Source organism: Mirounga angustirostris, unplaced genomic scaffold (assembly GCF_029215605.1).
Source record: "Mirounga angustirostris isolate CCGP_5_RB_7025 unplaced genomic scaffold, mMirAng1.0.hap1 SCAF_6, whole genome shotgun sequence".
NCBI classification, from domain to species: Eukaryota; Metazoa; Chordata; class Mammalia; order Carnivora; family Phocidae; genus Mirounga; species Mirounga angustirostris.
Window position 1 is genome coordinate 24,969,910 of NW_026991714.1, and position 27,487 is coordinate 24,997,396.

General features: G+C 56.9%; 1 protein-coding gene across 4 annotated transcripts; it reads left to right on the forward strand.

The window, feature by feature from the left end:
* Positions 1-1,666: 1,666 nt before the first annotated feature.
* SLC45A3 (solute carrier family 45 member 3) lies at positions 1,667-21,222 on the forward strand. Of its 4 annotated transcripts, none has more exons than XM_064593927.1 (6): positions 1,750-1,807; positions 9,235-9,319; positions 14,380-14,755; positions 15,600-16,382; positions 17,048-17,313; positions 19,438-21,222. In XM_064593927.1, exons 3-6 carry the CDS (start codon positions 14,584-14,586, stop codon positions 19,873-19,875), a joined length of 1,659 nt encoding a protein of 552 aa, XP_064449997.1. In that variant the 5' UTR covers positions 1,750-1,807; positions 9,235-9,319; positions 14,380-14,583; the 3' UTR covers positions 19,876-21,222. The 4 variants fall into 4 exon arrangements, with proteins under 4 accessions (XP_045732906.1, XP_064449997.1, XP_064449998.1 ...); XM_064593928.1 differs by lacking the exon at positions 1,750-1,807 and adding an exon at positions 8,029-9,096; XM_045876950.3 differs by lacking the exon at positions 9,235-9,319 and having other exon boundaries at positions 1,667-1,807.
* Positions 21,223-27,487: the final 6,265 nt, after the last annotated feature.

The following is a 27,487-nucleotide window of genomic DNA, read 5'->3' on the forward strand; positions in this document are numbered from 1 at the left end:
AATTATTATTATCGTGACATGAGGCTACACCAGCAGAAAGAGGAGGAGGGCGCATCTTCATAGCAGAGGGCCCAACCGTGCCCTGTGCCGGCTGGGCAGGCCCTGGAGAGGGCTTCTACCTGGCTTGGTAAAGAAGGGTCACCTGCACTTACTTACTAAGGTGGCCACTGCTGGATAGGGTCCAGGATCTCATACCACACTGTCTGGTCACTGCCCTGAGCCCTCCTCCCGCTTTCCCAGGTCACAAGGCATAAGGCATGTCGGCTCCTGGCTTAAAGTCAAGGGGGCAGAGAGGGGTTGCTACTCCGCTGAGGCAGGACGGACAAGTCCCTCCTGCTCCCAGAGTTCTTTCCCCAAGCCTGGAAAATACCATCGTCCACTCTCTCCTATTCTGTAATTTTCCAGCTGACCTGAGATTCCCTCTGACTCCTGCCCTCTTTTCTGGGGCAGGGGGGACACCAGCTCAGGGACCCAGGACTCTACCCTAGTCTCCCTGCTGGCCGCAACGTGGATATGCCAAAGGCTTGGGAAAGCCACTGTGGTGCTAAGAGGGTCACCTGTTGGAGGAGTGAGTGCTGAGACAGTTTCCAAGTGAAACTTGTTTAGTGACTCAGAAAGTTCTTGACTTTGCTCTGCTCCCTTCTGCACCTTACCTCCCCCCCAACCCACGGCCACCCCACAGGGGCTCCATGCTCCTCTCCCCCTTCTCTGCTTCCCTCTCTTCTTGGCCTCCCAGTTCCCGTGCCCTTAGAGATGCCCTGGCCAACTCCTTACCGAGGCCCAGGATATGGAAGGGGCTTGCTTCCCATCACACCTGGTTGGTGACAGGGCCAGCACTGGGTCCCAGGGACCCAGTGCCCAGTCCAGGGCTACAGCCAACGAGGTCCTCCCCTTCAAAGGCATCTTCTTGTGATGCTGTGGCAGTCAAGAACCCACATAGTGGGATTTCTCTACACCCCAATAAAACCCCATGAAGGAAAAAAGACACAGCTGGGCCTCCCCCACCCCAAGGCCAGCCTGGGCCTCCAGTTCTCCGATCTCTCACCTGCATTGTTCCACTCCTGTCAAAGGCATTCTGGAAGCACGGTATCTGTTGGGACCTTGCTCAACAGCTGACAAAGGGAACATTTTACTGGCAGCGCATCACTCCCTCTTCCCCATACACATCCTTCAGGGGACAACAAATTGAAATTCGGCTTTTAGCTTCAGACAGAGGGACTGAGTTCGCTCTAAGGAAGCTCCTTCTGTTTCAGAGGGTAGCAGACGGTAGGAAGAGTGACTGGGGGAGAACGTGCTCTCTCCTTGCAAGGGCTGGTCCTGGCTGGGGGCGGTGCAGCTCAGCCCCGCGCCAGGCGGGCGGCCAGGACAGCACGTGCGGGTGATGGTCGCAGACTGGCTCCGGGGACGGGAGGTGCCCCGCGGAGCAGCTTTTACCTAAATGTTTTGGCGGCGAGCGGCGAGCGGCGAGGGGGCGGTGCACGGCCCTAGGTAATGACAGGGCAGTCGGGGAGCCACGCGGGGGCTGCCCGTCTCGGTGGCGGCTACAAAGACCGCTCCGAGACCGCCCGCTCTTTCCCCCCGGGGACCAGCCCCACCCCTCCCCAGCCCTCGCGCACCCCCCACCCCCGCCCCGCCTCGCCCCGCCCCGCCCCCTCCCGCAGCCCCAGCGCGCATGCTCTCTCCCCCCGCCGAGCAACCTGGAGATTTAAAAGCGGCCGGCTGGCGCGCATTGGGAGGAGGCGGGGTGGGGGGCGGGGGACGGGCTCGCACGCGCCGGCCCCGGGTGACAGCCGCACGCCTCGGCCAGGTAGGCGCGCGCCCCCTCTTCTCCCGGGGGAGGGGACCCCCGGCGCGGGGGAGCGAGCGGCGCCGCGCGGCCGAGCTCTGCGGGGTGGCGTGTTCTGCGCCCCGCGGGACTCTCGGGGGAGGTGGCGGGCCCCGGGCGCGCCCCCCTGTCCTGCCGCTCGGTCCCCGCGGAGCGGGGCTTTCTTCCGCGGAGGGCGGGCTGGGCTGGAGCGCCGGGTGCCCCCGCTGTCCCGCGCCGGGCGGCGGGTGGCCGGGGAGCGGGCCCTCCCGGGAGCCCGGACCGGGCAGACGGCGGGCGGACCGGCCGCTCGCTCCCGTTGCAGCTTCAGCGTCAGAGTTTTCTTTGGAAAGTTGCATTTATTTTCTTCCCTTGTCTCGGCTTCACCGGAAAGGGACGGGATGAGTCACCGCGGCGCGCACAGTCCGGGGCTGGGGAGCCGGGATGCCGCGGGGTCCCCGGGCTCGGGCCAGCTTGCTTGGGCTGGAGTGCGGGGTTACGGAGGGCGGGAGAGGTGACCGAGCGCTCGCGGACGTTAGTCTTGGGGCCGGGCTCTGGGCAGAGAGTTGAGGCTGGAGTGTGAAGGTGTGTGGGTTCCTCTGCCCCCTGCCCCGCCGCCTCGGTCATCCTTCGGGGCGCGGGGGGAGAAAAGGAGAGGCCCTTTTCTCCGCGCCTCCCGGGGCCCTCAGGTAGGGAAGGTGACAATGCAGAGATCAGCAAACAGGTGTGATGAGATGGTACCTGGGCATCCGCTATGGCTTCTCGGGGCTCTGGGCTTAGGCAGCCGCATGGCCTGCTGGAGAAGCTCCCGGGGACCTGCGGCGTTTCTCCGGAGTGAGAGCCAGTCCTTCCCATAGTCTCCTGTTCCCCTCAAGCGCAGGAACGCCCCTGTGACTTGCTTTTGCCCTTGACCTCTGAATCAGCTTCCATCTTCCTCACAGACACTCTTGACTTGCTCAGCTTTTCCTCCTCCCCCCCGGGCTACTCCTGCCACCCTGCTTCCTCCTTTCTCCAGGGGCCAGAGTTGGGGCTAGGGAGGGGTTTGGCACCGGGGGTACCTGGTGAGGACTTGCCCTTCAGCTGTTACACAGACCTGATCCCAGTGGAGCGGACACTAAGAATAGCCCAGCTGCTGTTTTGCTGCCCTGCAGCCTGCAGCCGGGCATAGCCCGTGCCCCGGGGCCCAGAGCCACCCTTATTGCGCTCCTGGAAGCCTTGCTCAGGGGTGGGGGTGAGGCCCTGGGGGGCCTCTGGCTGCCTTTCCTGATGCACCTAGCAGATCTCCTTTCAGAACGAGACAGCCTTGGTGTGGGGCTTACCTGCCCAAGGCTTGGGGAGCGGACTGGCACAATGGGGTAGGGAGGGGAGAGCCCATGAGGGACAGGCTGGAAGGGAAGCCTGGGGAAATGCACAGAGCAGCTTCTCCTAGGGAGGGAGTGCTCCGGTATTTGAGGTCACAGGCCCTTCTGTTGGATGGGTCCCATCCCCTCATTCCTCCCTTATCTCCTCCCCCCAGGCCTGTCATAGAGCCAGGACTCTGTTTTTCTAAAAGTGCTCAGAAAAATGGAGCTTGAGTCAGCAGGATGAGTCTGAAGAGAAAAATACAGCTGTGGCTGAATGTACAGCTGTGGACATACAAGCCCCAGTTGGAGTATGTGTGTGGGGTGTGTGAGGGGAAGTTTCCCTGGGTACTCATGCAGGCTGTGGTGAACTCCCCTGTCCCTCCTGGCTCTCGGGTTATCCCGGAGGGGGCGGGGGAGGAGGAACCGCTCAGTGATTCTTGGTGGCCCACCCAGGTCCTTCCAGGCCGCCAGGTGGTGGCGGGATGGTGTGGTGTCCCCCCTCTCAGCCTGGGCAGGGCTCTGGAGGAACAAGGCAGAAGGGTGGGGATGGTCTGAGGACTCGGAAGGTGAGATTAAGTACTATCATTTGGACCATTAGAGCCCGACAACACAGCATTATGGGTAAGGACCTAGATGGGCAGAAAGACAGGCTTTCTATCCTGGCTGTTCTACTCGCTGTGGAATGTTGGGCAAGTTACTGAACGTCTTCAAAGCCTCCGTATCCCTGGCTGCACAATGGAGCTGATAATAATAATGATAATACGTTACAGCTCTTTTTTAAATTAATTAATCAATTTATTTAGGTAAGCTCTACACCCAATTTGGGGCTCAAACTCAGGACCCCGAGATCAAGAGTTGCATGCTCTTCCGGGGCCAGGTGCCCCGTACCTTTTTTTGTTTCTTAAATATAAATAGCTGATTGTATGTGTAATATGTAAAATATGAAAAGTGTAGAGCTTTATTAAATCATGCATACAGAGCACTGGACTTTGTGCCTTAGGTATTAAGTGGTCAATAAACGTTAGCTAGTACTTACTGTGTCTATCACCCAGGACCGAATGGACAGCAGCCCCTAGCCTGGGACTCTCTGCTTGGGTTCTGCTCTTGTATCTTTGGGAGCAAGGTCTCCCGGACCTTGGGGAGTCTGCATGACTAGTGAATAGACTGGCCTCCAGCACCCAGGTGCCCGAATTTCAACCCCATTTCCTCTTGCACAAGTTACCTCACTTCTCTGTGCTTCACCTTCCTCCACTATAAGATGAGGATAATAGTACCCACCTCACCGTATTGTGAGGATTAAAGGAGCAGATGCAGGTGAAGCTCAAGCACAGCAGGGGTGTGTAAAAAGAGCCTGATCAATGTCAGCGGCTGTTATTTGGTGACAATGGAGGCGGTCTTTGTGGTTTATGCTTAGAAACCAGAGTTTCTGAGTCGGGGAATTAGACCATATATAACTATATGTAAACTGTGAATGACCTACTTGCTGTTGAACCTGTGGTCTAGTGCAAAGAACACACCAGGACTGGACATCCTGGTCTCTCCTCCCTCAATACTGTGTGTGACTTGTTTTTTTTTTTTTTTAGAGATTTTATTTATTTATTTGAGAGAGAGAGAATGAGAGAGAGCGAGTACATGAGAGGGGGGAGGGTCAGAGGGAGAAGCAGACTCCCTGCCGAGCAGGGAGCCTGATGCGGGACTCGATCCCAGGACTCCAGGATCATGACCTGAGCCGAAGGCAGTCGCTTAACCAACTAAGCCACCCAGGCGCCCTTGTTTTTTAATCAGTCCGGAAACCCATGCCCTGCCTGTCTCCTCAAGGTGGAAGAGAATACCAGGAGGTAATAGAGGTGAATATGTATCTTGAAAGATTAAGAGGCTTCTATGCAGAAGGGTTATTTGCTGTGATTTTTAGGGAAACTATATGAGGAGGAGGGGGCATACTGAAGTCGGGGTTCTGCTCTGTCTGCCCCCCCACCCCCACCCCTCCGCCCCAGCCCTTGGGCTGCATTGCTTTCTGATAGCCAGAAGAAAAACCCAGCCTGGCTTTCTTTGAATAGTCAGAGGCCCTGTTTGCTGGACAGCAAGGACAGAGGCTGGACCAGTTGGTACCAGGCCCAGCGTCTCGAATGCTGATGGCACTTGACCCCCAGCATCAGAGCTGCCGTGTGGAGCTTTGTCTAGTGTATTAAGTGTCCCTGCTGGGGGGGCGAGGGCTGACCGAGCCATCACGGGATGGTCCTGATATCTGGCCAGAACTTCCTGTTTAATCCCTTTTCCTACTATGAGGTCTGTGTTTCCTCCTCCATGGGAAGAAGTCCAGTTTTGCCACTGACCCTGAATGACTTGTAGGGCTTCTCGCCTCTTATATCGGAGACGGGCCTGCCTCACCTGTTGGCCGTGGTGTTTGAGTCTGTAAAATGGAGAGGATGGTATTTTCACCTTGCAAGGTTACAGTGAGGATTACATGAGATAGGCATGTTTTGCAAAGTGCCTGCACAGGCCAGGTGCTCAGTGCATGGTTGTTCCCTTCTTTGTTAATTCTGGAGACCACTCTCTCTGGGAAGCCGGGATGAGCCAGCAAGAAAGGGGTTGGAGACCAGCCTCTGGTCCCCTGGACCCTCAGTCACCAATTTCAGGCCAGACCCAATGCCCAGCCGGATAGTTGCCCTCAGGAGCAGCCAGCCAGAGACAAGTCCCTCCTTCCCGAATGCTCTTTGTTATGTCTCACCCCAACCTCTAATCTCGAGTATCCTTTGAGCTGGCACAAATAGTTTCCGAGCTGGAACCACACAGCCCATCCCTAGGGATGTGACAATCTAGTTTCCCACTCCTGGCGCTGGAAAGAGCTGAGCACCCAGTTACCTCGAGTGTGGCCCTGCCTGGATCCCTGGCAGGCTGGTCACGTTGCATCAGACCGGAATCCTGATTCAGCCTCACCTGGAAAGTCTTCTGTTGAGCACTCGCCCTTCTAGGTCCTGGACGGGGACTGTGGTCCTTGCCTTCCGGGAGCTGAGGGCTAGTGGGGCAGGGGGGTAGGGAAAGAGGCCAGAAGGACCACTGGCAGTATGCAACCCTGAGGGCTGCCTGTTGAGCGCAGCAAGATTTGGAGGAAAGAGGGGATCCTTTTTTTTTTTTTTTAAGATTGTATCTATTTATTTGACAGAGAGCACAAGGAGGGGGAGCGGCAGGCAGAAGGAGAGGGAGAAGCAGGCTCCCCAATGAGCAAGGAGCTGGATGCAAGGCTTGAGACCTGAGCCAAAGACAGACGCTTAACCGACTGAGCCACCCGGGCATCCCTGAAAGGGGGGATCCTTGACGGCTTGGGTTCTAGGGAGCCCTAGAGGAGATACGGGACTTGAGCTGGACAGGGGTCAGGGGAATGAGGAGGCATCCGGAGGAAGTAACTGGAGCATGGCAATACTTGGGAAGGAAAATCAGGTCCAGCACTGATAAATTCCCCCATCTTGGGGCCAGATCTGAGATCGAAACTCATTGGCATGATTTGGGGTCTGGTGTTCTTTCCACCATGCCTCACCGGGGAGGGGCCAGAAGGAGAGGGAGGTGTGTGTAGAAGTGCCAGGCTCCAGTGGCTGTGCTTTGTGGATATTTGCCCTTTTCTGCATAGTTCCAACCTGCTCAAGGTTCCGCAACATGGCTTCTTCCTCCAGGAAGCCCTGGGAGAGCTGGTCATGCCCTACACCTTAGGCCCGCAACTCTAGGGACTTAGGTCTTAGCACTGCCAAAGGGGGCTGCAGGCATTATCTCCACATCCCCAGCACCTTCACGGTGGGCTTGCCCGCAATCGGATCTCAGCGAGTGTTGGATGGGTGGGTGGGTGAGTGAGTGAGCGAGTTAGTTTTAGAGCTCTTTGACATTCCTTTGGGGGAGCTTAGGTTGCGTGCACTGAGGCATACTTCCTCCAAGGGTGGGCAAACTAGGACTCTTTAATAAAAGAGTCCTTTTTTGAAACCCCTTGCACCCTGCTCACTACTGAGTGACTGGGGTTTTGAGAACACATTTCCATAGGGCTGGCTCTGGCTCAGAGCCCTCTGATGATAAATAGGATTGGTCACAGACCGTAGGATATCAGGGCTGAAAGGGCCCGAGAGACCGTTGAATTCGAGACCTTAGAGGTGGGACATCGCAGAGCTAGGACCAGCATCCTGCTCCTACTCTCAGCCCGAGGTTCTGCTCGTCGGTAGGTCTGTCCAGACCCTCCATCCCCTGCCTCTTTTCTGTGTGCTTGCACCTCCTAAGGGAGGCGAGTCTGCAGGAAGGGGGCAAGGGTTGGCTGTGCAGGATGGGGAGAGCTGCCCGGCCTGGCTGACTGGCAAAGTTCAAATTCACTAGGAGGGAGGCTGTTCAGGTTTCACTTCACAGGGGCAGTAGGAACTGAGAAGGCAGCAGGGGGAGAGAACTTTCCAGCAGCCTGGAGGCTGTGCCAGTGTCCCCATTCTCCTGCCCACCCTGGACCGAGGGATTTCTTGGTACCCCTACCCCACTTTGTAGGGAACCATTTATTGTGGCCCAAGTAGAGAAAGAATTTACCAATTTCTGCCCGGAAATTGGAGTCCAGCTCTGGGAGGGAGTAGGGAAGAGGGCAGCTCTGCCCTCAGATGTCTCGGTTACTTGGCTCGGTTTCAGGGGGCCACTAACCCCTGGCACTCTGTTGTACTTCAGCAGTGTGTTGGCAGGTGGAGGATGGGGTAAGTGCACCTGGGGAGCCCTTCTCCACCTGGTTCCCCGGGGCCTCTCTATCATAGAAGGCTATGAAACTCCCCTCCCCAGTGCCATGTGGCCTTGGCAGTGAGCACTTAGTAGGCACCTGTCCAGGGAGAGCACCGTACCTGAGGCTGGGGGAGGGAGTGGGGTGGGGGGGCAGGTGGGTGTGAGATCACTTAGCTGTACGGTTGTAAAGAACCTTAGACGGTATGTAGGCTAGTTCTCATCTTACATGTGTGAGTCCATGGTAGGGGTGTGTGTGCGCGTGTGCGTGTGTAAAACGGCTTGTCCAGGCTCTACAGCAGCAAAAGCCACTGGAACTGGACTGGACTGTCCTGGTTCCCAGTTCAGAGCACTTGGCAGCATTTTTGAATGGTTGGAATTGGAGAGGGAGGTATGTCAGGTATCCAGCTCACGCCAGACACCTTCTGGACAGTTAGCGGGTGTCAGCCACTATGATTCCTGTCCCTGGGGGTGGGACCCGCCATTGTCTCAGAACCGTGGGAGGTAGATTCCACCCTCCACTGGGTGCCTCAGCCCCTGGGCAGGTCCCCGCAGTGACCTCTCCTCACCTGTTGGGGCCAGCACCTGGGGAAGCATTTACATTCCTGGCATTCCTCTTGCCTCCGGGGGCGGGGCGCCAAAGGGGCGAGAGTGCTGGTGTGGGCGGCTCGAGGGTGTGGGGAATGCTACCCGAGAAGAAAGGCCGCTAGCCGCCCCCCTCTGATCCCTGCTGCTGCTGTTTGGGATGGAGAGAGCCCTCCGCCAGGTTTCTGGGCTGGGGAGGGGCCGCCAGGAACTTGCGCAAGCTGTCTCCAGGGGGTGGATCGTATTCATTTCCGTGTCCTCGCCTGGCAAATGGGTGTACTCGTGGTACCCGCCTCATGCGGGGTCGGGAGGGCCCCTGCCCAGGTCACCTGAGTGGGGGAGTTGGCACACGCAGACCCGGATCGGGCTGCCACCACCAGGGGCTCGCTGCTGAACCCGCCAGGGTGAAGAGGCTGGCGGCCCCTGGGGTAGAAGAGAGCTCCAGGGTGAAGAGGGCACTTGGTTCGGAGGGCACTTGGTCAAGGTGACCCAGTGTGACCTTGGGTCGCCACTGTTCTCAGAAAGGAAGTCTGGGAGGTCACCGCCCGGAGTCAGATGTGTGTCACTATGGGATTGCCAGGTGACCCCTTGGGAAGGTGCTTCACCTCCACTTAGGCTGGCCAGGACCGACGGGCCAAGGTGAGGGTCAGACCAGCCCCAGAACTCCAGTCACTGGATTGCAGAGGGGTGGGGAGAAGAGAGTGGGCTCCCGGGGACTGCCCGCCCCGCCCTTTCCCCTCCCCTCCCCCCAACCTCTTCACATTTGTTTCCTTTCAGAAGCTGGGCTGGAGCTCTCAGACAGGGCAACAAAAGCAACTTTCCTCCAAGCCACTGCCACCTGTTGGGTTTTCACACATTGGGGGTGAGTGGGGGGAGGGAGCCATTGCCCCTTTCCCAGTGTCTGCGGTGTGCCCCCTCTGCCCCCCAGGGCCTGGGATTCTCTGTGCTGCCCGAAGTGACAGGGCTCAGGAGCCGGAGGGGGTGGGGGGCCTGCGGCAGCTGGAAGGGGAATTGAGTGGGAAGAGGCCGGTGCTGGCGGCCGGGAGAGAGTTTGATGGATTACTCTGCAGGCCCAGAGGTTTCTCCCTAATCCCCCTTTGTGTCCAGGCCTGCAGCCCCCTCACTCTCTCTGACAAGCTGCTAAGCAGAAGGCTTCCAGTCCGAGTGAAGAAAAGGCAGCGCAGCAGGGCGAACTCCAAATCCCTGGCCTCTGGGCCCTGGGGGAGGCAGCAGCTAGGGAGCGAGTCTGGGGTGGGGGCGGGGGTGGGGTCCTCCTCCCCTCTGTCCAGCCCTTCTTCTTTCTGACAGTTCCCTCGAGGTGGAGAGGCTGCATTCTGAGCAGAGTGTTCAGGTGTCTGGGGGAGCCCTGCAAAGCGTGGGCCTGGGGTATTTCTGCAGATCACTGCCTTTTTTACAGCGTGGCGTTGTGGGGGGAGAGCAGACCCTCACTTCTTTGGAAGTTTGAGCCCGAGAATCAAAGACTGAATGTGGGTAGGAAGGCACAAACGGGGCGCAGTCTCCTCCTGTGCGCGTCCCCCCACCCCCCCAGGTGCCCAGGTCCCCGACCCCCCCTCCGACCGGGGGCTGTAATGGGAGTGACTGCCTCACAAGGATGCTCCTTTTCAGGTCTCCTGGCTGGCCAGCACTGCCTCTTTCTGGGGCGCCCCAGGGCCCCACGAGGGCAGAGCTCATTTCGGGAGTGCAGTGTGCTAGGTTTCACCGCGTAAGGCCAAGGACATTGGTCCTCTGGGACTGAGGCAAGGGGTTGGGTCACAGGGATGCGGGGCTGGTGAGCCCCCAGCCCTCTTGCCTGCCCCCAACCTAGAGGGCCTGGGGAGAGCTCAACGTGGCATGAGATCCTAGGATCCAGGCCGGTGTGGAGGAATGGGGGTCCCCCCCCCCTTTCTGCAGCCTCGTAGCCTCCACCTGGGGGTTTCTCCTCACCCGCCCTCCCGGCAGCCTCCCGTGAGGTGTGTGTTGGGGAGATTGGCCAAGAGTGACCCCACCCCCTTTCTGCAGCTGAGTCATTATTCCTGGAGGGAACCCCCCCACCCCGTTTCCTTCTCTGCGGGAGGGGCCGCCTGGGGGCTGTGAAGGGTAGAGGAGCGTGTGAGAAAGCCGGGCCGGCTTTGTGAGTGTGGAGGGAGGACGCAGGGTCGCTGAGCTGCTGGGGTCAGGGTGGGGGCCGCGGCGTTTGATGTGCCTGGGCGGGGTGGGGGGACGCCGGCCTGCATAAAGAGCCCATAGAATTGCTGCCTGACACTGGCCCGCGGCGGGGCTGCCCCCAGCCCGGCTCCTCCGGCCTCTGTCTGTCAGCAGAGGGAATCCGCTCCCCCCAGCTCCACCTCGGGCGTGAGGGTGGCAGTCGCCCCTTTGAAAGCCCTCAAAGGCCTCTTTATGCGTCCCTCTGACCCTCCCTTCCCGTAGGGAGCTACCAGAAGTGGGCTCTCGCCTTTCCTCCCACCTCCTTCACTCGGTCTTTTGAATTTTGGAGAATGTTCAGGCCAAGTTTGTTCTCGCTGCTCAGTTTCATTGCCCCGTGCTCGCCTGTGGCCTAACCCAACGTGGGGCATCCCGGCCCGAGGGCCTGTGCTGTCCCCTCACCACCTTTGAAACTTCAGGAGTTGCCCCCTCTGGGGGTCTGGCCAGGGTTTCCCGAGTGGGGGTGGGGATGGGAGCCCCTTCGGTCTTTCCCATCTCTTCCACCGCCCACCCCCACCCCCACGCTGCTTTCAGCCATGCATTCTATGGGTAGACGTTTCCCAGGCCCCTTGCGCGAGGGTGGGCGCTGGAGGGTTGGGAGGGTTGCCCACAGGGCTCCTGCTCTCTGGGGCTGGGCTCGCTGACTGGGCCCAGTGTGCTTGGGTTCTGCTCCCCAGGGATGAGGAAAGATGGCCTGGGGCAGAGCTCCATGGAGGTTCCTGGAGGACTTGGGTTTCTTCCAGCCTTCTTGCTGTCCTGTCATTGGAGGACAGATACTTGGAACTTGAGAGGGACTTGTCCTCCCCAAGGCTGCTGTCCTTGCTGGAGGTCAGGCTATACTTCCCGCTTTCGGTACCTCCACTTCCCTACCAGGTGAGCCCCTGGAGGCCGGCTCTTCAGGTTGATCTTCTGTTTGCCAGACAGGCCAAGTGCTCTGGGAGCAGTGGGACAGGAGGATTTGAGTCAGAAGCCCCTCTGACAGCGGAGGGTACTGAGGTGACTTGAGCTCTGTTGGCTGCATCCCTGAGGAAGACAAGGGAGTGCCCCCAAATGGGTGCCGGCAGTCATCCGTCACTTAGAGGCTTTGGTGGGCAGCGTGCCCCCAGGCTGCAGGAGGGAGTGGTGGCCACGAAGGGGTGTGGGGTGTGGGAACCGCTTGCTCCCCCGCCCCTCTGGGCCTGGGCACCGGGCAGGGCGTGGGCTTCTGTGATCGCGCCCCGAGGTGCCGGCAGGTGGCCGGTTAGCACTGTGGGTGTCCTTTGTGGTGCCTTCCCCCTTGAGGACCCCAGAGTGGGGATGTCGTGGGTGAGACTGGGGCTCTGGGGAAGGCCCGGGAGTGCGGGACTTCCTTGGGCAGTTCTGGGCTGGGAAGAATCCACTCTAGGGGTGGCAAGAGGGCCCTGGACCTTGGGGCACAGTAGAAGTCAAAAGAGGGAGGACGGGTCAGCAACCTAAGAAGAGAGGGGCACCGAGCTGGGCTTGGAGCCTGCCCACCTCCTTCCCAACTCCTTTCAGTGAATTCTTCACCTGGCCCAGCCCCCAGTTACCTGGTGCAGCAGCCGGGGAGGGGGCAGGGGGACGGCGGGAGAGAGAGGCAGCTAATGGGCTATCTGGACTGAAGGAGGATGAAGGGAAATTCCTCTCTGCACCCCCTTTCGTCTTCTTGTCTTTCTCATGGGCTCAGGAGGGTGTCCTGCCTCTTCCTGGGAGCAGGGGGCTGGGCTAGGGAAGTGAAGGAGGCAGGGGGGTGATGAGTGTTCTGCGGCAGAGCTCCGATTCACTTGAAACTACAGGGTGCAACAGGAGTTTGGGACTGTGGGCAGGTTGTGGGTGAGTCTGGGTCTGACAGTGTTTGCTCAGGGAGGATCTGGTTGCTTTACCCTCAGCAGGTGAGTGTCTAGGGCCTTGCCAGACTGAGGGTGGGGAGTAGAATGGGCTGGAAGCCTTTTGACCCAGAACCCCTCCCTCCAGGCTGGAGAGGACCCCTCTCTTGGTCTGTGTGCAGGCTCCTGCCTTCCTTGTGGGGGATGCTGTGGCAGGGGAGGGGCTTGGCTCAGAGACTGCTGTGTGGCCCCCTCCCAGCCCCTTTAGGGGCCCCGTGGCTCAGTATTTTACACTCCTACCCATGCCACCCCCATAGGAGTCCATGCCCTTTCCCAAAGTGGATGGTCTGGGTCTGAGCAGAACTTGGGGGAGGAGGCTGCTGGTTGCCCAGCCTTCCTTTCTGGTCTGCCAGCTGCAAAGGCTTGGAAAGTGGTTATGGGACAAACACATCTTACCCTGGATTGGTGGCCCTCTGATTTCTCTGTGCCATATTTCAGAGAGCACCTACCACATGCTTCGTAGCACACAAGGCCCTGGGAGGCTGAGTGTTACTTGAAAAGAAGTTGAAGTGGCGGATGATGAGATGCTGAGATTGGAGGGGAGTGAAGGAGGGCTGAGGGTGCCCCAGGTGCCGGGTGGGGGAGGGGCCAGGGATGGGGGCCCTCTGGACTGTGGACCATGCCCTTGAGCAGTGCCCTTCCACGCATTTATGGGTGTGAAGGCAGTCCAGATTCCAGCCAGGAGTAGCATGAAGCTCTGTCGTCACGTCTTTGGGATGAATGACAAGTTAGGGGACTCTTGCCTTTTCTCACGAAGGCCCACCTTCTATACTCCTCTTCGTGGCTGACTTGATTTTCCCTCTTTTGTGGTCACCCCTAAACAGAGCAAACTGTGTTGGGTCCTGTTGTCAGGAAGCAAGACCTGGATGCCGATTGCCTGGGGGTGGGGGGCGCAGGGTGGGGGCTCCCCCAGTCGGATCTCTATGCACAGGAGGCAGGCCTAGCAGGGAGGGCCGCGGGGACTTCTCTGCTGAGAATGGAGCCATTTGGGGAGCAGAGAAAGGCTGCCGGGAAAGTGGTGGGGCCTCCTGCCAGCCCCGGGTCACCGGGGTCATTATGGTTGCCACCAGCTGGTGCCGTTTTGTGCCCCCTGTGAGGCAGGGACCTGGGAACAGGCCCCACCATCCCGTGACACTTGGGCAATACACGTGGGAATGTTTCTTCCCCACGAACGTTGAGCGCGGAGAGAAACTCCAGGGAGAGGTTTGCAGGCCGAGGTTCCTCCAGGCGAGCCCTCTTTAAGTGGTTTCAGTGACAGGTTAAAACCCAACCCAACAAACCACAGCCTCCCCGCCCTTCCCCCCTTGTCCTTGTCCTTGGGGGCTCGGGTTCTGGTGGCTTGGGTTCTGGTGCAACGTGGCTTGTGGCCAGGCAGCGCCGCATAGGAAGTGCTATTCCTAACAAAGGGGAATTGAACAGCCCAGCTTTGGGACGAGGAGAGAGGAAGCAAACACACCAGGCCTGGCAGAGGGTCTCCAGGGGCACCTTGATAACAGGGCCTGGGGAACTGGGAATTCAGGTGGTTTGATTTTTTTTTTTTTTTTTTTTCTTTTTCTTTTTTCCCTACCAGCAGGCAAGGGCAATGGCAAAGATATTCCAAAACAGAGAAAAACGGACATCTGTTTGGCTCTGGAGTGTGCTGAGGTTTAGAAATCATATTTACCTTATTAGTTATGTCAGCCTTAGGCTAATATTAACATGCATTTCCTGATTGGCAGTAAGGGGTGGCACGGTCGTCAGCCTGGGAGTGAACAGGATTCAGAGAACTCAGCGCGAATCCTGGAGGCCTGGTTGCCAGGATTTCACAGGCTGGGTTTGACTGTGCCTGTCCTCCCAGGATCCCAGGGATGAGCTATGTCCCCACCGAGGCAGCCCGCGACCACCGGCGTTTAGCGCGGGCTGAGCAGCCCGACCTGCACGGGAGGCTGGCAGACATGGGCTCCCAGCCGAGGCCGGGGCGGTTGGTGGCGGCGAGGAGGAGAGGCCCGGGCGTCCGGAGCGGGGCTGAGCATCGGCAGCTGTGGAGCGAGTGAGGCCCGCCATGGCGCAGAGGCTGTGGGCCGGCCGCCTGCTGCGGCATCGGAAAGCCCAGCTGCTGCTGGTCAACCTGCTGACCTTCGGCCTGGAGGTGTGCCTGGCCGCCGGCATCACGTACGTGCCGCCCTTGCTGCTGGAAGTGGGGGTCGAGGAGAAGTTCATGACCATGGTGCTGGGTGAGTCGCCACATCCTCCTTCCCTCCTGCTCCAGAGCCACGACGCCCAGGAGGCAGGGCCACAGTGCCTCTGCCCAAAGCGGGAGAGGTGGCTGCCGCCCTTCCTGAGCCCGTGGAGCCAGCGGGTGGGCACTGCTGGGCGGAGGGGGCGCGGTGGGCTGGGGCGGGGCGGGGGCGCCGCCCAACAGGAAAAGAGCACAGGGACAGTCCGTGGTCACCTCCATACCCCAGACCCCTGCACAATGCCGGGCGCATGGGAGACACTGCTCTTCACCTTTGTCCGGCCCGTTCTAATTCCTGTTACTCGTTTAATCCTTGCAACAGCCTTTGGGGTCCCCCGTCTCACAGAAGAGGTCCTGGAGGCCAGTGAGCGGTTGGGTGACTTAGCCAGGCTGGAGGGCTAGCTACGGATTACTAGGATCGGGGTCTCCCAGCCAGGGCTCTTTTTTACCCCTAGGGCCCAGAGTGGGCCCCTGACTGCAGATGTGTTCTGCAAAAGCCACAGAAGGCAAGTGGTCACCCTGGGGTGGCTCCCAGGATCACAGGCTCTGGGGTCGGACTGCCTGCTGAAACTCTGCCTCTTGCCCTCCACCCCCACCTGGGTGCCTGTGCTCAAGGCTCACTTACCAGTTGTTCGGTGCATCAGTTTGCCCATCTTAAGCTGGGGCGTTAGTGATCCTAGCTGCGAGGACTAAACTAGAGTCTGTGATGTACTCTGCACTGTTTCCAGCACGGAGGGGGGGTCCTGCATGGGATAGGATCGTGGTCATTTCCGTCCTTGTCCAGGAGCTTGGTCCCCCTTCCCCACGGCCCCTCCGGCTCATACGACGTGTCCTTCCTACAGGCATCGGTCCAGTGCTGGGCCTCGTCTCGGTCCCACTCCTAGGCTCGGCCAGTGACCACTGGCGTGGGCGCTATGGTCGCCGGAGGCCCTTCATCTGGGCCCTGTCCCTGGGCGTCCTGCTGAGCCTCTTCCTCATCCCGAGGGCCGGCTGGCTGGCGGGGCTGCTGTGCCCGGACGCCAGGCCCCTGGAGCTGGCCCTGCTGATCCTGGGGGTGGGGCTGCTGGACTTCTGCGGCCAGGTTTGCTTCACCCCGCTGGAGGCCCTGCTCTCTGACCTCTTCCGGGACCCAGACCACTGTCGCCAGGCCTTCTCCGTCTATGCCTTCATGATCAGCCTCGGGGGCTGCCTGGGCTACCTCCTGCCTGCAATCGACTGGGACGCCAGTGCCCTGGCCCCCTACCTGGGCACCCAAGAAGAGTGCCTCTTTGGCCTGCTCACCCTCATCTTCCTCACCTGTGTGGCGGCCACACTGTTCGTGGCCGAGGAGGCAGCGCTGGGTCCGGCCGAGGTGGCGGAAGGGCTGGTGGTCCCCTCAGGGCCACACTGCTGGCCGTGCCACACCCGCCTGGCTTTCCGGAACCTGGGCGCCCTCTTTCCCCGGCTGCACCAGCTCTGTTGCCGTGTGCCTCGCACCCTGCGCAGACTCTTCGTGGCCGAGCTGTGCAGCTGGATGGCGTTCATGACCTTCACGCTGTTCTACACGGACTTTGTAGGCGAGGGGCTGTACCAGGGTGTGCCCCGGGCCAAGCCGGGCACCGAGGCCCGGAGACACTATGATGAAGGTAAGGCCTCAGCAGCGGGGGGGGGGGCGCTGTGAGAGACTCCCCCTCCCCCCACCCAGGGACAGCCTGCCGTGTGTGCCGGCCTGTAGCTGTGCGTCTGGGTTCCCGATTTCCCTGTCAGGACAATGGGCCCCGTCTCCACAGAGCCTTGGGCCACGGAGAGTTTGCTCAGAGTCATTGCCCCCATTTGCCAGAAGAAAAGGCTAAGCTTAGTTGAGGAACAGGGGGGTAGGGCAGTCAGGGCCGGGTCTCGGTCTGCCTGGCCCCAACTTCAGTGTGCCTTCTGCACCCGCTGTTGACTCGCCACATTCCCGGGCCAGACCTTCAGCTCAGGCCGTCCCGAGCTCTGTCCCGGGGCCCACGGCAGAGCTGTCTTGGTGTTCCCTCACACCCTCTTAGAGAGCCGAGCACTAGGCCGGGCCCCCCAAAAAAACCCATAGAACGTCTTCTTGTGCCCTTAGCCAGAGGCTTTGGCCACGTCGTCTAAGGGCAGTGGAAGAGCCTCGGCTCGGGCTGCTGCAGCCGGACGGGGATGATGCGGGCGAGCAGCTCTGGTCCACACAGCGAGGCTTGGACGGCAGGTGCCCCCGGTCCTGAGCCCTCTCCGGGTGTATCGGGCCTCTTCCTGCTCCGGGGCTGACTTCCTCTTCTACCCCACCCCGCAGGGGTCCGGATGGGCAGCCTGGGGCTGTTCCTGCAGTGCGCCATCTCCCTGCTCTTCTCTCTGGTCATGGACCGGCTGGTGCAGCGATTCGGCACCCGGGCCGTCTATCTGGCCAGCGTGGTGGCCTTCCCTGTTGCTGCCGGCACCATGTGCCTGTCGCGCAGCGTGGCCGTGGTGACCGCGTCGGCCGCCCTCACCGGCTTCACCTTCTCGGCCCTGCAGATCCTGCCCTACACGCTAGCCTCCCTCTACCACCGCGAGAAGCAGGTACTCACACTGGCCGCTGGGTGGAGCGGGGGTGGAGGGGAGACGGAGGAGCCCCGAACGGATCGGTTGTCGGGCCAGAGACGTGCAGGAGAAGTCATTCTTTGATGCGAGAGGAAGCCCATGTAGCCCAGGGCCAGAGACGTGGGCTGCGGAAGGAGGATGTAGATTAGATTCTGGGAATGACTTCCTGGTGTCAGGACTATAAAGCACTCGAGTGGATGATTGCAGGAAATGCTAAAATCCTTCTTTGGGAATCCTGAAGAATCAGGCTAGCGGAAGCCCTCAGTCTGGGCTGGGTAGTTCTAGGCAGAGGCGGGGCGTGGGGAGGGGATGGGGGGGGTGGGGCTGGGTCCGATGACCTCTGGGGCACCTGGCTCCAGCAGCCGGTGAGTGGGGGTGGTCTGGTGTTGGCGGCAGCTCTCTTTATTCAGGGAGGGGCATTGTGACCGACCCCTGTGCTGCTTTGTTCTCCAAGATGGGGAAGGCTCCTCACTACCCCTTCTCTTTCTGGTTTATCTTCTTTTTCTGCCTAATTCTCTCTTTTCTTTTCCTGCCTCACACCTTTGCCTCCGTCCCCTTCCCCCGCCCCCACGGCGGATCTCTGAGCCTGACGCGCCTGACACCGCTCGCCTGGCCACTGTAAGTTGGGGGCCTCCTTCCTGCTTGGCCCCACACCAGCCAGCCCCTCCGGGGGCCCCGTTCTGTGGGCAGCCTCCTGACCAAAGCTGTGTAGTCGCCCTTGTGCCCTTCACTGGCCTCAGTGAGCTCAGCCCTGGGTCCAGATCTCTGCCCGGAGGGTAAGAGGTTGGGGTGTCCTGAGGGAGGAGAAGCAGGCCTGCCCTCGGAGAGCTTGCAAACAATAGGGAGGATGTGATTGCCCCTTGGAGGGCATGAGTGATGTAGCAGAGAAATAGCTAGCTAGGAGGTGGGTAATTGAATAGGTAGCTGCAGGGGTGGGGGGTGTGGAGGGAGGGGCCAGGGTTTTGGTTGGGGTAGCCTGGTCCCCGAGGCCCCTGTCGGCACACTGATAACCTTCATCAGCCTCCATTCTGGTGCCGCCCCAGCTGTGGGCTTGGGGGCTGGTGTCCAGAGGCCAGGCGTGGGCATACCCATTCGCTTCGGGGAGCATGGCCGGACAGGTCCTCCCCTCGGACTGCCGAGCGAGTCTAGCCCTAGGGGCCTCTTGAGGGGGTGGCAGGCAGGGAGGACAGAGCCTGGGAGGCCCACTGGTGGCACACTTGGCCCCGTACACGGTGTGTACTTGCCTTGCCTCCTTCTGGCTGCACCAAGAGCTGTAGGCTTCCCTTCTGAGCTCCGCCACGGGTCCCAGTTCTAGCGCAGCCAACTCGAGAGCCCTTCCACGTGGGGCACTAGTAGGCACAGGGATGGGGGGATGAATTCTGGCCCTATCCTGAAACAGGGGCTTCTGGGCAGGGGCAGGCTACCCTGATCTAAGGCATATAGTGAGTAGGAAGCAAGAAGGGCTTCAACATTAGCACAGCTAGGCTAAAGGAGTCTGGAAGATTCTTCTCGCTCCTCTCTTCCTCCAGGCTGAGTCCTGTGGGCCTTCCCTGCCCTCATTCTGGGGCCATGGACCTCACAGTAGGGGCCTGGGACCTCAGTAAGAGCAGAGCCTCTCTGCGAGGTTGAGGCGGCTCTCCCAGGGCGAAGTGGTGGTGGTGGGGGGCAGGAAGTAGGAGGGTTAAGAGAGCCTGTGTGGGGGTTTGGGCCATCAGGGGCCCCACCTTTGGATTTTGTTCCTCTGTTCTTACACATCTCTCTTCTCACCTGTCTTCATTCTGTCTTCTTCCTTTACCTTGCGGTTCTGTTCTCTTCCTGACCTGCAGTCGGAGTTTGTCTGCCACTTACTGCTTCCAGGAGAGGCTAGAGGAGACCCAGACTTCTGAATTCAGATCTGTCCCCTCCCCATCCCCTGCCCCTGTGGGGCGTCCTAACTAGACCCAGACCAAGGAGGGTCTGCTTGGTTTTCTGACCTGCTGCACAGTTGTCATGCAGGCCCGTTGCCTGGTTTCTTCCAGCCCCCGGCGTGAATGCCAGGGGCTGTTCTCAGAGCTGGGGGGTCCTATGCTTGGATTCCTACCTATCCTTGTCCCCCTCTCCCAGGTTTTCCTGCCCAAATACCGAGGAGATGCCGGGAGTAGTGCCGGCGTGGACAGCCTGACGCCCAGCTTTCCACCGGGCCCCAAGACCGGATCCCCCTTCCCCAACGGACACATGGGGGCTGGAGGTAGCAGCCTCCTCCCTTCTCCTCCTGTGCTGTGTGGGGCCCCCGCCTGCGACAGCTCCATGCGTGTGGTGGTGGGCGAGCCGCCTGAGGCCAGGGTCATTCCGGGCCGGGGCATCTGCCTGGACCTCGCCATCCTGGACAGTGCCTTCCTGCTGTCCCAGGTGGCCCCGTCCCTGTTTATGGGCTCCATTGTTCAGCTCAGCCAGTCTGTCACTGCCTACATGGTGTCGGCCGCGGGCCTTGGTTTGGTGGCCATTTATTTTGCTACACAGGTGGTATTTGATAAGAGCGACTTGGCCAAATACTCGGTGTAGAGTCCTTCTGGCCCACCGAGGGAGGGTCGCAGGCCCTCCCCCACCCCCTCTCCGGGTCAGGGGCCTCCTAGCCTTCCAGTTTCTGTTGCTGCCAAAGTGGTGTGGCTCTCTGCTGCCACCCCGTGGTGGTGAGGTGCAGAGCTGCGCAGGTCGGGGCCTGGGGCTTCTCTCTCTCTCTCCAGTCTTCAGGGCTGGCTGACTGTTGGTCCGGACAGGCTTCAGTCTGGACTTCTACAGGGAGGCCAGAAGGGTAGGGCATTTCATTAGCTCCATGCACTGGAATGCAGGACTCTGCAGGGGGATTACCCAGGCAGGGTTAACAGCTAGTGTCCTGGTCAAGACTTAGCCAGAGAAGGGGTTTGGAGAGCAAGTAACCTCAACCATCTGGTGTCTCATCTCCAAGCCCCCTTATCCTATAGATTCCCTCCATGTTGCTCTTGCATGGAAGTTTCTAGTGTGAAACTCCGCAGGATTTGAGAATATGAAAGTTATTTGTGGGTAAGAGTCCGGTGGGGAGAGAGGAAGCCCCCTGGCCGCATAGCAGCATAGCACCGCCTTTCTCCCATCCCCCCACAACTACGTTTTATCAGGACATGGCTTGTTGGCCACTGTGTTGCCATCATAGGGACACAGGCCTTTAAATATTTAACTTATTTATTTAACTAAGTAGAGGGGTATCAATTCCCAGCTCTGCCATCTCGGTGTCTAAGAGGTGAGATCCCCGGTGGGCCCCGGGAGATGGCTGGTTTATTGGGCTGAGCAGTGCCAGAATCATCTTCCCTTGGGTGATTGGTCTGGTCCCAAAACTGCCTAACCGAGGAGCTTGGAAGCTCTGCTTACCCAGCTGATACCCCAAATCCTGTTACTCAAGGCGGGGGGAGCTGGGGGTAAGTGGAGGGTGGGGCTCCAGGTCTCAGCAGCCTCCCTAGCCTCCCCTCCTCTCTTCGCCCAGCCTGCCCCCCACCCCCACTCCCCTCTGCTCTCTCTAGGGGCTGGGCTGATGAAGGAGCTGCCCACCCCCCACCTTTCCTACCTGGCTCCACAGCCCTCTCCCTGGGGCTGTTGCAGGACCAGAAAGAAGCACGGAATGTGGCTCCTTGAGCTTTTATCCGTCTCCACCCCCAGGGCATACCTGTGCTTGGGGAATCTCGCACAGAAACTCAGGAGTACCCCCTGCCTGGGCTAAGGAAGTCTTATCTCTGGGGGGTTTAAGTGCCGTTTGCAATAATGTTATGTCTTATTTATTTAGTGGAGTAAATATTTTATACTGTATGTGAGCAATCAGAATATAATGTTTATGGTGATGAAATTAAAGGCTTCTTATATGTTTCATTGGCTTGTGTTTATCTTTCCTGATGGGGAAGGCTCAGATCTCTCTCAAATTACCCTCAGCTTCCTTCTCAATAGGGACCCTGTTTGGGCAGTTTCAGTTCCCAGTGTCACCAGCAGATGGAGCCATAGACCAGTACTCGTCCAATGTTTGGCGATTGGGCTTGGATGTGCTACCCCTTGGATTAGAGAGTTTGTTTGGGAATTTGGGGGTAGGGGGGCAGGAAAAACACGGAGTGCAGGAGAGTGGGGACATTTTCCTTCTCAAAGGGCTCACAATGTGGCCAAAAAGCTGGAACAAGCACCCTCGATCAACTACAGCAATAGGAAGTAGGAAGGAACCTGGCACGTGTAGGCTAGGATTTCAACATCACTGAGCCTTGGTTCCTGTCTCCTTCACCCTTCCTGCCAGGCTTAGGTCAGATTCAGAGTGTTCCCTGCCGTGCCACCTCTCTCACCCTTCCAAACTTGGCTGGCCTTCCCATTCCGGATTCTTGTGGTCCATACAGTTAACACCATGTGCAGGACTAGCTTTTTATTTGGGGCACCTGCCTGGCTCAGTGGTTAGAGCATGTGACTCCTGATCTTGGGGTCGGGAGTTTGCGCTCCACACTGGGTGCAGAGATTACTTAAATAAATAAAAAAAAACTTTTTTTTTAAAGGACTAGCTTTATTTTTAAAATGTTCTATATTTTGGGTGCCTGGGTGGCTCAGTTGGTTAAGCGACTGCCTTCAGCTCAGGTCATGATCCTGGAGTCCCAGGATCAAGTCCCGCATCAGGCTCCCTGCTCGGCAGGGAGTCTGCTTCTCCCTCTGACCCTCCCCCCTCTCATGTACTCTCTCATTCTCTCTCTCTCAAATAAATAAATAAAATCTTAAAAAAAAAAAGTTCTATATTTTATTCTAAATAAATACAATCTTTAAAAAGGTGGGGGGTGCCTGGGTGGCTCAGTCAGTTGGGCGTCTGACTTCGGCTCAGGTCATGATCTCAGGGTCCTGGAGCTCAGCGGGGGGTCTGCTTGTCCCTCTCTTCCGACCCCCCCCCCCCCCAGTTTGTGCTCTCTCAAATAAATAAATAAAATCTTTAAAATGTTCTATATTTAACTTTTTATTATGGAAAATTTCAAACATAGATGAATAATGAGCCTGGTACAATGAACCCAATTTTAACAATTACTAACATTCTGCCATTTTATCTACTCTCCCTCCCCACTGTTAAATTGTTAAAGCATATGGCAGACACAATTTCATTTCACCTGTAAATACTTCAGCGTGTGTTTTAAGAAGTAGGACTTTTTAGCAACTTAATCACAGTACCATGAACATATCCAACAAACAGCAATTCCTTATTATCACTGATTACCCAATCCATATATAATTTTCTCCAATTGCTCAAAAAATGGCATTTCACAGTTGGTTTGTTCAAATCAAGATCCAACCAAGATAAATTGTGTCTAGCGGCCATGTCTCTGGTTTCTTTTCAACTGTAACAATTTCCCTCTTTTTATTTATTTACTTATTTATTTTTTGCCATGCATTTGTGAAGAAAGAGTCATGTTTTCCTCCAGAATTGCCCATATTCTATATCGGGTTACTGTATCCTCAGTGTTATTGAAGATGTTCCTCTTTCTCTCCTTTTTTTCCCTTTGAGCTGGTGACAAGATCCAGAGGCTTGATTAGATTCAGATTTGATTGTCCCATCATAAGGACACAGGCCTTTAAATATTTAACTCATTTAAATTTTTTTTTTTTTAAGATTTTTTATTTATTTGCGAGAGAGAGAATGAGAGACAGAGAGCATGAGAGGGAGGAGGGTCAGAGGGAGAAGCAGACTCCCCGCCGAGCAGGGAGCCTGATGCGGGACTCGATCCCGGGACTCCAGGATCATGACCTGAGCCGAAGGCAGCCGCCCAACCAACTGAGCCACCCAGGCGCCCTATTTAACTCATTTAACAATAGCTCTCTATACTCCTACATAATTTTGAAGCAGATTTCATTCTATTCATTCATACTTCATTCTTGAGTACTTCAGAATGGTTTTGTTTTTTTTTTTAAGATTTTATTTATTTATTTTAGAGAGAGAGAGTGAGAAAGAGCATAAGAGGGGAGACGGTCAGAGGGTGAAGCAGACTCCCCATTGAGCAGGGAGCCCGATGCGGGACTCGATCCCGGGACTCCAGGATCATGACCTGAGCCGAAGGCAGTCGCTTAACCAGCTGAGCCACCCAGGCGCCCTCAGAAGGTTTTTCTACAAGATAAGGACTTTCAAACAAAAAATACATAGCCACATTACTATGATCAGACCAAAAAATAATTTCTTAGTGTAATCAAACATCTAGTGTTCACATTTCCCTGTCCCATAATTTTGTATAGTTTTTGCTCAAATTGGAACCTAAATAAGTTCCAGATGTTCCAGTTGGTTGATGTGTCTCCTAGATCTCTCGTAATCCGCAGGTACCTCCGCAGTTTTCATTTTTTTTCCTTGTCATTTCTTAAAGAAACTGGGTTGTTTTCCTATAGATCATCTACATTTTGCAGATTACATTCCCAGAGTGACATGTCACATGTTACTGCCCCTGTATTTTCTGTAAATTGGTAATTAAAGTCAGAGACCAGATCAGATTTGATTTGTTTGTTTTTGTAAGAATACCTAATAGATGTGTGTACTTCCTTAGAGGGGAGCACGTAATGTCTGCTTGTCTTTCTTTTTTGATGTTAGTAGTCACTGATATCTTTACTTATACCCATTATCTCATAGGCAGTGGAAAATTATATTTCTTCAAAAAGTGCTTGACTCTTTCCTTGTATTTACCAGTTTTCAAAATAATGAATGGATTCCCTAACTTCCCTGATGATGCCGGAGAGGTCTGTTCCCTTAGTGTCATTATGTGTTAATGGATTTAGACATATTTGATGTGCTTTGGTCCTTTGCAGATGTTGTTCATGCCTGTATCACTCCTACTGTCGGCCAGTGGGAGCCTCTTCAAGTTGATTTCTTTTTTTTTTTAAAGATTTTTTTAAATTTATTTATTTGACAGAGAGAGAGAGAGAGTGAGAGAGAGAGAGCACAAGCAGGGTGAGCAGCAGGCAGAGGGAGAGGGAGAAGCAGGCTCTCCGCTGAGCAGGGAGCCGGATGCGGGGCTCGATCCCAGGACCCTGGGACCATGACCTGAGCCGAAGGCAGACGCTTAACAACTGAGCCACCCAGGCGCCCCCAAGTTGATTTCTGAGTCCTTTTGACACCATCTTATTTGGTCCTTGAGAGCTTCTTTGCTTTCGGGCATGACTAGATGTCCAGGCTTATCTTGTGTATTTCCTGCTACAGACTCGGAAGGAGCTATTTCTTCTAAGGGTCTCTGATTGCTTTTTGTGGGGTAAGGTTTTTAGAGATAAGATCTGCGACAGGGGTGCCCATTACTGGGTATGTCACTGGATTTAGGCCTTTCCAGTGGATAAAGCTGGGAAATTTTTTTAAAACGTAAACACATTGTGAGTTTATACTGATACTTCCAATTCAATTTCAAGACTGTAAACACAAACACACACACACACACACACAGAGTTTACTTCTCTAATTTCTCTCACACTGGAACAGGCCTGGCCCAGAGGCTTTTAGTGTCTGCTTGTGTGTGTGGGATGTGGGAAAAAGCAAGTAAGAACCACCAGTCAACCATCAATGTCAGCCTGTCTGCCGCCAGAACATTGAACCTGGCCCACTGGGCCGGTAGCCCTCCCCCTCGCTGGTCCAAACCGTTTCCGAGTACGCCAGAGGAGACAGGGAACGCTCGGGGAACAGGAAGCCGGGGCTCACCCAGGCTTTTCTAACACAGGCTTTTGATGTCTGGGACCAGCTACGCTAGCTCACGGGCACTGGGGCCTTGTGTTGGTAGTTCCTCAGGTTTTCAGCTACATTCCTCATGGAAACACCAATTTGCTAAGGACAGGGGAGGAGAGAAGCAGGAAGAAAGGGGACTCTGGAGAGGAGGAGGAGGCCGCCAGTAGCCTCAAAGACCTCACAACGAAGGAACATGCTAGGGAGTCCTGTCCACGTGGGGTCTCAGACAAGCGCAGTCTAGCTTGTGCCCTTAAAGACCATTGAGGGGTGCCTGGGTGGCTCGGTCGGTCCCAGGATCCAGGGATCGAGCCCCGCGGCGGGCTCCCTACTCAGTGGGGAGCCTGCTTCCCCCATCTCCCTCTGCCTGCCGCTCCCCCTGCTTAGGCTCTCCCTGTCAAATAAGTAAATAAATAATCTTTTAAGAAAAAAAAGAAGACCCCTGAATTTAGGTGAGAAGAACAAGCATCTGTGAATCAAATGTACCAATATGTATGAGGCAGGGTATGAGTGGAAAATGCAGAGCAGAAACCGGAGAGTCTAGAGGAGGGAAAAATAAGATCTCTTCTGTGGTCGAGAGAGGAAGGGTCGGACTACTCCACAGCCTGTTCTGGCCCCATCAGGCTGGACCCTGCCCATCTCCCAGAGAGAGATGGAGCCCGGGTCCTAGCTTGTGGTTTGAGCCTGGGAATCGGAGAAAGGGGGACGGGGGTGGGGTTGGGTCAGGGGTGCCCCATCCTTTGTACCTCCGCGGGTCTTCTTTCCAGCCTGGGGTGCCTGTGGTTGCTGGGCCAGGTATAGTGGGATGGGGAAGCAGGGGGAGTGGAGTGGGGAACAGCCGGTGGGCAGCTGGGGTCTCGGCTTACTTGTGCGTTTGGGGAAAAAACCCTCGGTTTCCAGGGTCCAATTTGATTTCAGCAACCTGGCCGTCTCGTCGGCACTGGCTGGAGGACCGTTTGAGGCAGGGACTTTCTGACACCCAGCACTGTCACTGGATGTCTGCCCACATTAGGAGGCATGCCCTGGTGACAGGGTCGCCTGACCCCGGTCTGCCCCTTACCGGCATTTGACCTCTCCATCATTCTGTGCCCGGTGCCCCCACTGCCCCAGAAACTTTTGAGCACTTTATGGTCCCCAGGTAATGTTCTCTCCTCCTTTTCACCAAATAGTATTTGTCCACCTTCCCATATGCCGGAGCCTATGTTAGCCCTGGGGTTGTGCTGCCGAAAGACAGGGTGGCAGCTCAGATGGGGAGGCGAGGAGGCGCACTGGGCCCTGCCCCGCCGGCTGCCAGGAGCCCAAGGTCCCGGGGGAGGCGGTAGGCTCCGGGGGCAGCAGGCCGGACCCACAGACCACCCCACAGGCTGGCCTCATCCTAGTGACTTTATTCCAGTGACATGGGGACAGCGTGGGGGGGGCAGACACTCTTACCCCTCTTTGACCAGTGACAGGACTGAGGCCAACTGGGAGGATGTGACGCGCCCAAGGGCACACGGATTCAGGGCTATGTTTGCTCTAACACTGATTACAAAAGGTGCAGGTGCGGAGTCTACAAGAAGCCTCTGCGTTATCCCCGAAGCTTTTCTGTAAATCTGATGGTATTCCAAAATAAAAAGGTTATTATTATTTTTTTTAAGGTGAAGGATTTTTGATCCGTCTTTCCCCACCTTCTGATATGCACCAACTAATCAACCATTCCTGTTTACAGACAGACCGGGAGGCAGAAGGCACCACGGTGCGTACAACGAAGGGGGGGTTCTGAAGATGTATGAAGTGTGGTCCTTGCTCTCGAGTGCTCAGATTTCCCCATGGGAAAACATGACAGGTTTGGTGAAAGTTACTTCTAACAGTGCAGGCAGTCTGACAAGTACCAACCATACGTAGGAGTGTAAAGGAGAGGAGGAGAAAGCACCACCAGGACAAAGATTATTTCCTTCTACGAAACAAGTTCAACGTGGTTTTCACCTAATGAACACTAGAAATACATGAGCATTTCAATCAATCGTACATACATTTTCTTGGTCTTCACGCATTAGTCATAAAGAAAACCACTGAGTCTCGGGGCGCCTGGGTGGCTCAGTCGTTAAGCGTCTGCCTTCGGCTCGGGTCATGATCCCGGGGTCCTGGGATCGAGCCCCGCATCGGGCTCCCTGCTCAGCGGGAAGCCTGCTTCTCCCTCTCCCACTCCCCCTGCTTGTGTTCCTGCTCTCACTGTGTCTCTCTCTGTCAAATAAATAAAATCTTTTAAAAAAAAAAAAACAAAACCACTGAGTCTCATTGATTCTGCATCCTAAATGTGCCTCACGCTGATTGCCTCCTTGTTAACCTCACTTTCACTGTCCGGGGGCCTGTCTGTGGGACTGATCTAGTAACCACACCCTCTCCCTTTCTCCGCCCGCTTGCTGCCCTGCGGGCCTGCTCACAGCCTGAGTCCTCCCCGGCGCGCTGAAC